This window comes from Amia ocellicauda, chromosome 16 (genome assembly GCF_036373705.1).
Source record: "Amia ocellicauda isolate fAmiCal2 chromosome 16, fAmiCal2.hap1, whole genome shotgun sequence".
NCBI classification, from domain to species: Eukaryota; Metazoa; Chordata; class Actinopteri; order Amiiformes; family Amiidae; genus Amia; species Amia ocellicauda.
Window position 1 is genome coordinate 12,040,914 of NC_089865.1, and position 14,049 is coordinate 12,054,962.

Consider the following 14,049-nt stretch of genomic DNA (forward strand, 5'->3'; position numbering starts at 1 on the left):
GTGGGGAGGTTATGAAAAATACACTATAAATCACCTCAAGGTGCTTCAGTGCTTCAAATGTTAGGTAAGTAAAGTTGGAAAAAGTGTTAAAGCTGTCAAGAGATTTACAGGAATATTATTATTAGGTGAAGTAACCTGTAGTTCCCACAAGATCCTTTATTTCCCCTTAGACATAACAATAACAAAATAGGTGCCTTAAGTATACCTTTGATATTTAAGCAAGATACCTAATGCCTAATGATAGAGACTGTTGTTTTTGCTCAATGCTCAGGGGAAACGGAAACACTGAGGAAAGTCAGCTCAAGGCAAAAGAATTGTTCCATCTGCATGGAAGGATCTGGTGAGAGACAAGGGCCGACCCTTCGAACTCTTCATAATGTGATATTCACAAGTATATATTTATATATACAGTGGCAAGATATATACATATGAGATGTATATATAATATATTATGAAGGACTCGAAGTGAAAGACTAAACCTACCTGTCTGAAGCTGTTGTAGATGCTGTGTATGAATTGTGCTAGAAAGCCCTTATGATTATGAATAGCTTCAGCTAATCCATGGGCTTGTTTAGTAGGTCTGAAAGCTGTGTGGACGAGAGTTTCTGCGTTTAAGTGCTTTAGAAATGTACTGTGGACCTCAGATTAAACTTGATCACATGTATGATCCTGACATTTAACAGAATACATAGCCAGACTGGATGTGCACCGGGTTGCCCGCTTGAGATGGAGTTCAGTTTTGAACTGCGTGTGTCTTGTGTGGATTGAAGAGGAGCAGATTGGAGTAGACTTTCCTGTGGAAGAAACCCCTGATGAGCAGGTTATGGGCTGCATCCTCCTGGGTCTAGTAGCACAGAGCTGGTGACTGGATTTATTGGAAGGAAAAAGGATCTGGCTAAAGCTTTCATTAATCTTTAACAGTCAGTCATGTCTGAGAGGCAGACTTAAGGTTACATTTTCAAACATCTGTGGCAAAATAAAGATGAAAAATATGCTAACGAAAATAATACTACAATAATTTGCAGATGCACTGGTTTTAGAGACAAACAAGCAGAAGAAAACGGCTTTTAAAGAACTGCACAATGGCAGTGAACTTTACACGTAATTGTGCATCTTCGTCGGGCGGCACAGTGGCTGCACAAACATTCAAATGCCGTTCAAAACAGTGCTACATCTGAGTGACTGCAATATGAGATGCTTCTTTCAAAAGTTCCTGCTACACGCTAAATAATTGAAGCTCAAAACCTCTATTCTATACTGTCACGGAAACACTTGGCTGCCACATCCATCTGACAATGTTAGTCTGTCCTTAGAAAAAAATAATTTAATATCATTATGCACAGACTCTGTCTCTGGCATAAGACTTGATGTCAGTTAAGTGGATTTTATCAGCAACTGGAATTCAGCCAGCTGTATAACTTGACCAAGCTCTGTTTATTCAGGACCTGTATAGCTGCACATATACTGTAATGCTCGCCTTCGGATATGCTTTCTTTTATAGATGGCAAATAAGTGTAAATATTTAATCAGCCAATGAGATGATCTTTCCTATCCAGCTCTGGCCATTTAATTAACTGTCAATCATTTTAAACTGTAGAGTACCAGGATGGACAGTGTATTTATTTTTGTAAGTACTATTTACTTTATTAAGTGGCCTTGTGTACATCTGATTTGTTTACCTCGTCAGTGGTTTCCATTGGCTTGTGCACATAGAACATTCTCAGACATTTTATTACTGATTGAAGTATAATGACTGTACAAAGTCTGGTATGTGTAGCGCAGAAGGAGTGGGAGGAGTTAGTTTGTACCTGGATGGAATAAATAATTAAGAGGACAAGTTGTTACATACAGTTTAATAAGTGTCCCTGATGTAGGACCACAATTTGTCATCCTCAATCCCCGAACTCAGGTTATCGGTGTATTGGGCAGTAGCTCAGGGATAATCTCTTTGCTGTGAATGTTCAATAGGTAACACATTGTCCTGTAAGTGGCCTTTATTGATTGACTTGAAAAAGGTCGTCAACAGGGCTGTAAAGAAATGTTGTTAATGAAAGCAATCAAACACAGCGGTCAATGTAACCCTGTTGATCATAATAAGCAAATAAATACTTTAAACAAATAAGCACGTCTGCATCTCTGAAGAAAATGTTGTCATTATGTTGCCTAGAACATCAATCTGGGTATTCGGTAATAAAATTACACCGTCCAAAGGGTATCTTTAAACTGGATATGAGCTTGATTGATTTGCATGAGTATAATGTGCACATAACCGGATATTTACTGCAGTAATGGAAGCTGAGGGGAAATAGACTGCACGTTATATTCATATATGAATTAGATGAATTATGATACCTTTCAGTAAGATAAGAAATATTAATTTATTCATTACGCTTTTAGACAAACTCCTTCTTATCTTTTAATGGGTATTGACCAATATCTGCAAAGAAAAATGAAGGGCAGTGGTGAGCGTCTGTAGTCTTGGTCTTGGCTTATTTGTGTATGGGCTTTTCCTTTGTGTGTCCCCCAGGATGTCACTCACAGCACTAGATTTGTGTTTTCCTGGTTTTATTTTCTTCATCTCAAAAGTTATTGCGTTATCCCAGGCAATTAAAAAAATAACCAGATTAGGTTTTGTGCTATGCTGTGCTGGATTTGGACCCTAATAGTCTTGTGCATTTAGAAAATAAAATTAAATGGAGACTCAAGTTAAGAGAGTAATTTGGTTGCTCTTAAGGAATAACGAGGCCAGCAGTAAAGGACGGTAATGATCGCCTTTACTTTGCAAGGACTGATTTCCCCAGTGCCCTTTCGGAACCTCAAGATAAAACTCGGTAAAGTACAACAGTGCTGCCTACAGTTTCTTCAGAAGACATCACCTAGTTTCTGATCGTAGACACACCCAAAAAAAAACACGAACATACACTTGCTTGCTGTCTTTAGATTGTGTACATTCTTCTGGTAAAGCAGGTTTTGAAATGTCCTGTCTGTACTTAACTCTGTAATAGCTCCTCGAATCCTAGGAGGCCAGAAAATGGCAGTTCTTACTATAGTTATCTTTTTTTTTTCTTTCTTCTTTGACTGTGTTTTATTATGCACAGTTTGAATAGACTAGGATGAAAGTAATGTCACCGGGATATCAGAAAAAAAGTCACGGATCTGTAGCAGGAGCCCAACCTATGCTTCTGTGCTTGGTTTGGCACAGCTGGCAGGCCTATTCTGACAGGGTCATGGGGCGAGAACATTTGGGCAGTTGGGAACCTATGACTCTGCGCCTGTGTTAAGTGGGAGAGAATGGACGGTCTATTACTGTACAAGGACTCCTTCAAGGGCAGAGAAATCGCAGTCATTTGGTTGAAATCCAGTAAAGGCCGTATGAATTCCACCCTCTGCAATTCGGTTTAATGAATTCCTTATTTTCCTTTTTTGTTACAATTCTGTTCTGCTGGTAGCTGCTCAATCCCGTACTGTTGTCTTTGCGTCATTATATTTCTTTAGAGTGAATTGATACAGCATGCTTGTGTTAATGCTTGTAAAATTACAACTTTCGAAACAGGCGATGACAAGAAAGAATGACTATACGACAATTGCCGTTCTAGATTTTCTTCTCGCCGAAAAGAGAAGAAACAATCTTTATTTCAGTTCAAAGTTCTGAGTGAATTTAGGGTCAATAATATTAATCACTGGAGCAAATTAACTCGCTCCCCTCGATACAATTAACTCAATTGGAAAATCTGGCCTCAGTATGCTTATATCCACTATTTGGAGTTATCTGCAGGCATATAGGCTAGGCTCCCATTTTATAATGCCTGAAATTCACTTCTGATGAGGTTACCCTTTTCCTGCAATGAAAATTAAGATGAGATGTATTTAGGACCTTAATCTATGAGTACTTACAGTAGCGTGATTAGATCAGTACACAGGTCAGCTGACCCTTGGCTGTTGACCAGTCCCTGACTACTCCTATGTAACGAGAGAAGCCGCTCATATATGATATTGCTGTACGGCTGCATCATGACATGACTGGAGGCATTTGGCACTTGAATATTTTAAAGTGGATCAGATTACAGATTGCACACAAAATAAATAATGTATTAAACCTGATTAACATTATTCGGTCAGGAACGGCACGAGAAATACATCATAGACTGGATTCAGGAGGGTGAGCTATAGTGAAGGAGGTATGTTTACGTCTTGAATTGTTCCAATAATTACGTATTTGTGACAAGGTGTGCCTTAAAATACTGCTACAATAAGCATAGACTGCTGCATTGTTCTTGCAAAGTATTGATTGTTGTTCTGCGTCCAGAATTTAGTCTGGCAATCTAGAACATAATATATTAGACATTTGTAACAGGGTTGGGTCAATTCAAGAAATTAAAATATCACGTCTTAAATGTTTTCAATACATGCTGTATTCTGTGCATTAACAGTTTTATAGTTATATAGGAATATATATCACCTTTTGGAATAATATTTTAGAACTGACTTTTCCTGTGTGATCCCTGGTTTAAATGTGCACCAGAAAGTCAGGACCTACTCAGAATTTAGGATGTCTAGTTACTGATAATCATCTTATCCGTCTTTCAAGTCACCTTCATTTTTAATGAATTGTAAAAGACAATACAGTACAGTAAGGTAGAGATATCGATACCCGTGACTACATGATGTATGATTGTGTTGTGATGTTTGGTTGCTTTTAAAGGAATGGACCTTACTTTAATTATATTAGTGATTGTGATTGTGACCACAAAGTTAAGCAATATCTCTTCCAACTGTAACTATTTGTCAGGAAGGCAATATAAGTTGATACAGTAAGGGGGATATATGTAGTAGAAAGTTAAAGTACAGCACTACTGTAAAGGTACTGTAACATTTGCATACGGTGTGTAGGACCTCTAAATTATACATTTAAGCAACTGTCAAGAAATATAATTTATGTTTGCTATTAAATTCATTAAGGATGCTCTGGCATGATTCAATAGGGGGTTATTATGAAACATGTCGGTTGGCATTGATAGATGTGTGTACTGTGCATTTCAGGAACCTGAACACTAAGCTTTAAAATGACTTTATGTTTTTGATGTTTTGGATCAAGCTCTCCCTGGCATGTGGGCAGCATTAGAATAATGATGAAAGTGCTGAGCTGGGGTGAATTCTGTTCTGCAGGACTGGTTGGAAGCAGATAATCCTTAGACCTGCAGTTTAGCAGATGCTGCCATTCAGGATAGGCAGACAGCTGCAACACACACAAGCAAGGCGAGTCCTCGTGCATTGGGCTGAAGACTAAAGTTTCAAAGCTTGGCATCGATCCTGAAGGCGGTGGAAAAATGTCAGTCTTCTGTCTCTACCAGTTTCCATACCGTGTGGTTAATACGACATCAAATATTCACTTCGGATTTGATATTGTTGTTTCGGCTCAGCGTATTATCTTTATGTCTGAATCCCACAGAAAGAGTGTCGCAATTTCGGCTTCTGTTATCACACAACTTTCTATTGTCCCGCTCAACAATAGAAACGCCACAATGGGAAATGGCTTAATGAGCTCATTTTAATAACCGGTAGCAGGGCGACGAATCAGATAGCTGAATGTGTTTGTAATTTTCTGCCACGGCTGCATTCTGTTTTAATGTAAAATGTCTCTTGTATCTTCAAGGCGAGTGTTTTTCTCATTACCCCAGCCACGTTGCGTGCCTCTAACCAGAAGAAAGCAATACCAGAACATATCAAGATGACACCCACCAGATTGCCGGCTCGGAGATCCCCACAGTCATATAGTACATGCTGTTTTCCCAGTGAATGACAAGGGCCCTGCTAGCGGTCTCCATGACACCTGAAAATGAGCTGCACTCTCCCATTTAGTTAATTTTGCTTCAAGGACAAATTTCAAAAACAAAACAACCTGTTTTATTAGCCTATTTACCTCAGTCTCGGTTTGTAAAAGGAATTTGAAGTCCTTTAATTTGACCTACTTCAGGTGGTTTGCTCCTTAGAGTTGCTTCTTTTAATCCTTTCCTCTAACCAAAGTAAAACCATTATTTTAGTGTGACTCACATCAACTGTAAAATGTCTCGATCGTGACTGTAGGTAAACATAATGAACGAAGTGTGCTTGGTTTTTAAATTTTGAACAGCGTGTCATCCTTTGGGTGCTTTTCCCCTCCTTTCTACTGCACATATGAGGGGACTACAATACAAGACCCTCCTCCTATTTGTTGCGCTAAGCCCGTTTGTTCTCGAATGAAGGCGTACATTTATAGGACATGCGTCACCCCTATTTGTCCTGAAGCTTCGAAGTCTCCCAGGGCAGTAAAGAAAACGAATACAATATCCATCTATTGTGTCAACCAATCAGTCATGCGGTCAGGTAGCCGATCCATAAATCCATCAGCACCGTTTGAAATTGTCAGAGTGTGTTCGCAGTCTAAACATCATTTATGTGCTCCACATTAACCTGTGCTCAAAAGTTGTTGTTCTTTTATCACCCTTCAGGGCCACGCACATTATTTTTTCCATATAGCGATTGTGAATTATTGTGACAAGACGTGACAAATTATGTGCTTGACAGGCATCCTCCTATTTATTCTTATTTTTTATGTGTCAAACCACAAAAATAATATATTCAAAATGGCTAGAATATGACTAGGGACTCTATACATGTCACACACACAGGTCTTGTAGGTGTGTTATGGGGGATAAGACAGTAACACGCCCGGCTGTGGTATCTTTGAATTGTTCGGGGTGGCTTTTCCGTCAGCAACAAAATATTTATTGTAGCTTTCCAATGCTATAAAGCTGTTTGATTGGATCTGGAAAAGCTCCAGCTGTAAAAATTGTAAAGGGTCGTGTTAGTGGATTAGGAGGCAGTTAGTGTCACGTTAATCTTCAGTAAATCCAATTCACATTGAACAGATTGCAGCAGTCTTAGTAGCCAGTGACAGGAAGCCCGGACTGCACTCTTATTTAACACCCCAGAGAGGACATGTTACTGCACTATATTGGGAAAGGGACTGTTAACCATGGACCAGACCGAGATCGAGATCGATAATCAGGCGCCTTGTTTGCCCCGAGGCAACCTTTAAGCATGATTTCTGAATAAACAATATGATACCCGAGGGAATCTGTGTCTGAGAAAGAATAAATGTAAGTACTTGTTTTCTGTCCTTAACACTGTACGGTCACCAATGATTGTAAACCTTTTAACTGTCTCCCCATGATGAAGACAGTCGTGCCGAAGAGCTGTGCTGAACAGGCACTTTTTCCTTGCTTGGTGACTATCACTCCCTGCAACCAAGTGTATAAATTAGGAGAGAAACAAAATTGAGTCTATGGATTACTTTTTCTGTGGCATATGGGTATTGATTCCCCCTAAGGATACCTTTTAAGAGTGTACGGTATTAAATTCTTCAAATGCCTTGCCATTCAAGAGGGGACCTGAGGCAGTTCTGCTTTATGTCTTTATTTTTTATTTTTTGTTTGATCCATAACCACTTCTTTGATGTCTGGAAACATTTCTCTTAGTTTTATTGTGTTATTCTAGTCATTTTTCATATTACACTATTATATACACTAAGCATTCATCACATTTGAAAAATTACATTTCTCCTCAACCTGAAATTCAGATGCCCAAAACTCACAGGAATGTTATGAATGGGAGAATGTTTGTCACAATATAATTCACAAATAAAATAAAAACGCCCACTTCAGGGTATTTGAAGATTGCCCCACCACGAATTAATTGTGTCTCAAGTCTGCATTCAGGAAGAGATGCACATGATGACATTGAAAACATTGAGTCGGAGATCAAGAACAAATCTTTTCTTGCAAACACTCACACGTTATACATGTATTACATATTACGTCTATAATTATAATGTGTTTTATGCATGTATTAAGGAATGTATTTAAATTCCCTTCCTCCTAATGCTATGCAGCATTCCTTTTAAATTCTAGGATGTTTTTGTGCTCAAAACTTAGCTTGGCAAAGCTTTCTCCGCTTGTAGTTTTGTATTCATGTTTAAAATTACAATCCAACATTCTTTTAAAACATTAAAGGAAATAGAACTAGGATACTATAAATCTAATTCCTAAGAAAAAGCAGAACAATATTCTCATGCAGCACTATTAAACTCTCAGGACTCCTGGACTGTCATTTGTTTCTTTGGTAAAGGCTTTCAGTTTTAGACCATGTAGCTTCTTTCACTGCAGAGATCAAAAAACAGGCAATTTTACTCCTGTTACATTTAATATTTACTTTGTATTGTGCTTATCAGTCACTAGAAAGTGATAAGTGTTAAATACATAATTACCTTAAAAATATATATTTTCATTTACTTGGATACACTATCAACTATGTTATCAGTAATTGCAAGTATGAATATCACGTTGCCATCAATTACGACATTGTGTTTGTATTTCTCTTAAAAGTCTGGATTTGCTTCATTGAAAAGGAAAAAAATACTAGTTAAACAATACGGTAGCCTTTATCTTAGTTTTTTAAAGAGATCATTTAATTGTATCAAGAACCCCACCCGCTCTTTGGATGAATTTCTGACACATCTCTGCTTTGTTTAGGAGGTCACTATATGGACTGTTTCCTTATAAGTCTAGCATGATTGGCTTGGAAGCTCTGGCAGATCCCTCCGAAGACTGGGACATCATAGAGACCATCGGGAAAGGAACTTATGGGAAAGTCTACAAAGTCACCAGCAGAAAGGATGGGAGCGTGGCTGCTGTGAAGGTTTTGGATCCCATAAATGTAAGTGAACAGGAGTGCGAGAAGCTGCGCACAGCACCAGCACATACTGTTCACCTCTGGGTATGAACTGAATTGGCCTAAAACCTTAAATGAGGCCTGAAATTGACGACCCAGCTCAGGAGCAAGACACAGGGACAATTGCACTCCATTCCTTCTCACGATAATCTTGTTAACTCTTAAATTACTTGGTTAATCTTCATCATGGCCCAAATTAAAGGAGCTATGACCCTGCTTGGAAACAAATATTTATCGGAAGGGAATGTTGTCTCAGGTTGCCTGTACGTGGGGTTTGTCCTGTCCGTGGCTAGATGAAGGTCTTGGAGATCACATGGCTCTAGTTATTTGATGGTAATTAACTTTAAGCCTCTGTCTGAACATGATCCTCCATGAAGTCACTACCTAAATTCAAAAGTGAATTACAGGCTTAGGAAGCTCGAATGCAGTGCGGTACTGTTTTGCCCAAAACACGACAATATATATTTCCTGTCATTAACGACATTCCCTAAAACTAATTTAAGTGAAGAGAATGAAAAGGGAAATTAATCCAACGTTTGCCGCTCCCAATTTTTTTTTTTTTTTTTTGTCTTTTGTTTTTTTCTGTTCTTGTTAATTTCTGCTCTGTTTCAGGTGAGTAATCCTCTCCTGGCCATGCTTCATCTCCTTCTCTCTCTTTCTTCCTCTCTGTCTGTCTTGCACAGCCAGCTGCCAAACAGGTTTTGGAGCTGATTCAGCTTCCCGCGGTGCCGCCATGTTGTGTTTGTGAAATCGTCTTTGATTGTTGTGTCAGGGTTGCAATCCCCTTCCCCCCCCGCCTACCGTCCACATAATGCTGCATGTAGAGGCCATGTTCATCTCTCCAGCTTCTGTCACACCAGCAATGTCATTTGGAATTGATGAAAAATGGAAACATACAGTGTATATATAACTGAGTGTCTTAGTGTCCTGGGAGTAGGATTTGAAGACCTAGACCAGCGATTTGGGGTTGAATGCAGTGATTCCTTCAAGGCCAATAACCTGAAGATGAATGCAGTAACCATTTCCCCATGATGACATCCCTGTACCTGAAGTATTGTGTAATTGCACTTCCCAGCTTAGCAGCTCTGTTGTTGTTAGGATGACCCTGGAGATGCTCGCTCTGCGCAGTACGTTAATTGCCTGTTGTTCTTCTGTTACATAAGGATGTTGACGAGGAGATCGAGGCCGAATATAACATCCTGCGCTCCCTGTCCAATCATCCCAACGTTGTCAAGTTTTATGGGATGTTCTACAAGGCGGATGATGTCTCAGGGGGGCAGCTATGGCTGGTCCTTGAGGTAAGGCACCGTCTCCAAGTGCTTCACAAAAAACGATTCTCGGGACGCGAAAGATGAGCTGAGAATTGTTTGGGGGGGTTAAACATTCCCTATCTATAGAATTCTGCAGAAAAAAATCCATTATGCTAAGTTTCCTATTGAATTTCTCAAATTTAGGCGATTCTGCATAATCTCTAGGGGTAAGGGAGACATTTGAGGACACTCTGAATCTTACTGCATTCTGTAGAACAGTTTTTGATTCATTTTATTGAATCCTCCTTGTTTCACCCGTGAACTATTTACCACGTCAGGCAGAAATGACAACGCTCATTGATCTACAACAGTGGCCCTTTTGACAAGACTTACTTAAGACAGAGATATCGCTCCTCCGAGAAGAGACATCAACACTGTTTGTTGTAGCCGAAGCAGGATGCCAACTGCCAACTTCAGCCTTTGCTTTAGAGCTTAATAGTACAGTAATACTTTTGGGATTTTTGAATAAGCACCCTACCTTGTTATGAACTACTCCATGTAATTATTATTATTGATATCAGCTCTCTCGGACATACTCGGCAAGAGCGGAAGCAAATACTTGCCGGAACACTTATGTACACATGTAAACACACTTGCGTTCAAAGTGGCCATTAGTGTTTCTCCGTGTGTTTGGAGATCGAGGTACCAGCATCGCATTGCTTTGTGTGGGAGGCTATGATTGCTGGGGTGGGGCACTGCGTGCTCGGGTTAATGGATGACTATATGTAAATATGTTTCGAGCATAATTCTACCTGTAACACGATGCAAACATAGATTGTGAAGAGTGTGTGTGCACTCCTTGAGCATGTGGTTTCGTTATTGAAGATAATAAGACCATAAAACTGGTTAGATTACTGTAATGTACGAAGATCAGTCTGGCAGCTGATACCGTGACGTAATTAGAAAAGAAAACTGCCGTCCGCCTTCCGTAAGATTACCTCGTCCTCTTGTGCGCCAGTTGCTAAAATGGTTCCCCTCAAGGGTGATTCATGGCCCACTCCCCGTTATAGATGTGTTTAAGTGAGCCGCTCTACACTTCATGATGGGAGCTGTCAAAGCCCCGTGTACAAATGCTATGGGGTGAATCTGCTCCGTGGAAATAGCCTGTCGCTGATGTTAGAGTGAAAGAGTTGGAGGAAATATTCCCTAGTTGTTATATATGGTTAACGGCAAGGACACGCAAGGATATTTTTAGGGAACCCAGTTTTTCTGTGCTGTGTGTGTGACGTTTTGGCTGGTGGCACTCAAGGTTACAATGGAAGCTTTCCTGGACACGTGCCTAGAAGTAATATCTCTACACTTTAAATAGTACATGAACCACCGCGGAAACAAATGTCAACTTCTTCTGATTATTATTTCCCCCTTTAGCATGAAGCGAGGGACCTCATAGGGAAGAGATGAGCTTTTTCAGGTCAGTGGAATGGTGCATCAGCTGCAGGGTAACCTCCTTTTAGACAAACAAAACTGAACGACAGAAAAATGTGAGCAGAACGGACGCTGCTGAGAGAGAAGATGCTCGTTTTTGTATGACTCGGTTGGACAGAAAAAAATGCCAGTGTTGCCGTCAACTTTAGTTATGTTCAGTCTAATCATTGCGTAAATACAGTGCTTTTATGCTTTAGCCTTATATACTTGTGGTATATGTGGTTGACCTTAGCTATTTAGTACACAAACAAACAAAAACAAAAAACCTTTAAATTAGGCTTACCATATCTGAACTTTAAAAAAGAGGACACACAGGGGGGTGGAGGTGCAAACAACAGTTTTATGACCTAAAAAAAAATAAAAAAATGCAATTTATTCATCTCTGAATAAAAAGTTAATTTAAAATTTCTGGACCCTTATGAAACATTATATACAGTGCAAATTCATAAAGTAAGTACATAGTTAGTATACATGGTTGTATTACCAAGAAAAACACACAACTAATTGTGTGCTAAAACATAACTTATAACAATTTGTTATATTGATTATAGCAACTGTTGATTTTCTATAAAAAATTGCCCTCCGCAATCACGTCTTTTTGCTGCCATGGCTTAAAATAGGTGAACCTTATCGCCATAGACATCATAGTTCATCTATGATCAAATTGTAGCACTGCCGGAGTAGAAAGGTTTAACATACACAATTGGAGTTCAGTGTTGGAAAAAGGAAAAGCAAGGCAAATCCCGGACATTTTTTCATATTTCAAAAACCCGTATGGACGGAAATTAATTGACTGAAAATAAGGACATATCTGGGGAAAAAAACGCTAGTATGGTGACCCTAATTAAATAGTAACCATTTTTCTAACCTGTTAGTATACGACATCACTTGAAATTAAAATAAATAAATACAGTGTTATGTAATCAACAAGTTTTCATAAGCATAAGGGAAATAAATGGCAACATTTGCAAGAATTTATGATGATATTTAATCACACACGGTACAGACGATATCTTGAAGCAATGGAAAATGCTGTAAATAAAGAGGACATTCTGGAACATACACGTAGATTTCATTCTGATTTATCCCCATGTTTTAATGTGTGGCAGTCTATCAGAGGAGAGGGATTGCGAGATGCTGTGGGTTTCTCCATTAACATGCTTCATGTGAGGTGTTGGGGGAGACCTGCCATCTCCCCAGAATAAAGAGAGAGAGAGAGGGGAGCACTCCAATTATGGCAATTTGCTCTTCTGATGTAGTAACAAGTCTATTTTGCCTTCAGATGAATACATCTCGTTCACCTTTATAAAAGTTAAGAAACAAGAAAGTGACCAAGTCTAGACCATATAAGCTTCTGCTGAGCGGTGTAGTGTACCACCATCACCGAAGTGTGTGGTGCTCGCTGTGTTTAGAGAGAGAGAAGGGGCAGATACGTGGAACAGAGAAGGACGGGGCAGCAGGTAGCCGTGCCGTGTGCGGTTTCACTGTCTGAAGCTGCTGGAGAATTCTGTAGCGTAAACAAGTGTGGTGAGTAATGGAGGAGTCATATTGTCTTTCTCTCTCACAGCTGTGTAATGGGGGCTCTGTCACAGACCTCATCAAAGGACTGCTCATGCGTGACCAACGCTTGGATGAAGCTGTAATCTCATACATCTTATATGGTGCTCTCTTGGTAAGATGTTCATCAAGACTCTAATGACAGTAGAGGGTGCAATTTCCTTTTGTATAAATATTGCGCTCAGGATTTATTATTTTGCAACTCAAACAGCAGGGTTACTGGGCTAGTAGCCAGCTGTACCTACAATATAAATGCAGATTGTGCTAATCATGCTGCCTAATAAAAGGGTAATTGATTCTAAATAAGATCCAGTTTTCTTTTTGATATTTTTTTTTACCAGGGTCTTCAGCATTTGCACAATAACCGCATCATTCATCGTGACGTCAAGGGAAACAACATTCTTCTGACAACAGAAGGAGGAGTCAAGCTCGTTGACTTTGGTAATGACTGCTTCCCATTTATTTTCCTGATGTGTGCAGTTTAGCCAAAGGCGGTAATTTATCGCCTGCTCAGACAGCATGAGGGTTTTGGGGACACTCTGGGCCCACCATGCAGCATTACAGTCTGAGGCTTTGCTTTAGCAGATGGAGCACCTTAGGAATTTATGACAGATAATCTATTTATTTTTTTTCCCTTTCCCTGCCAGAGAAATATATATTTTTAAAGAATGACAGATAAACAGCATCTGGAAAAGAAAACACACTGAAGCAATCAGTGTTCTTGTTTCTCCGTCCTATAAAACATCTTTGCATTTCAAGGGCCGTAGCTTAACTCAAGGCTATTATTGCTAATTTAAATTTCATTATTTGATCTTTTGCATATAAAAAGAAAGCTGTTCTGGCAAATGACTTTAACTAGCCTAAGGCATGTTTATTTCCTCAGTGGAAAAAAATGAAGTGGCCTCCCGCAGATAAAAAGAGTTGTCCCACTTAATTTCCAATTATCATCGCCTATGTACACTGGTGTGTAGTTGGCTGTAGTGTCAAA

The 14,049-nt window shown here is 39.4% G+C and overlaps 1 protein-coding gene across 2 annotated transcripts in view; it reads left to right on the top strand.

The window, feature by feature from the left end:
- The window catches only part of myo3b (myosin IIIB), a 96,611-nt gene that overhangs the window by 1,791 nt on the left and 80,771 nt on the right, over positions 1 to 14,049 (top strand). For both annotated transcript variants that reach the window (XM_066687889.1, XM_066687890.1), the window contains exons 3-6: positions 8,571 to 8,754; positions 9,933 to 10,067; positions 13,072 to 13,176; positions 13,403 to 13,502. In XM_066687889.1, coding sequence (XP_066543986.1) covers positions 8,571 to 8,754; positions 9,933 to 10,067; positions 13,072 to 13,176; positions 13,403 to 13,502 — 524 coding nt within the window. The remainder of the gene's footprint in view (positions 1 to 8,570; positions 8,755 to 9,932; positions 10,068 to 13,071; positions 13,177 to 13,402; positions 13,503 to 14,049) is intronic.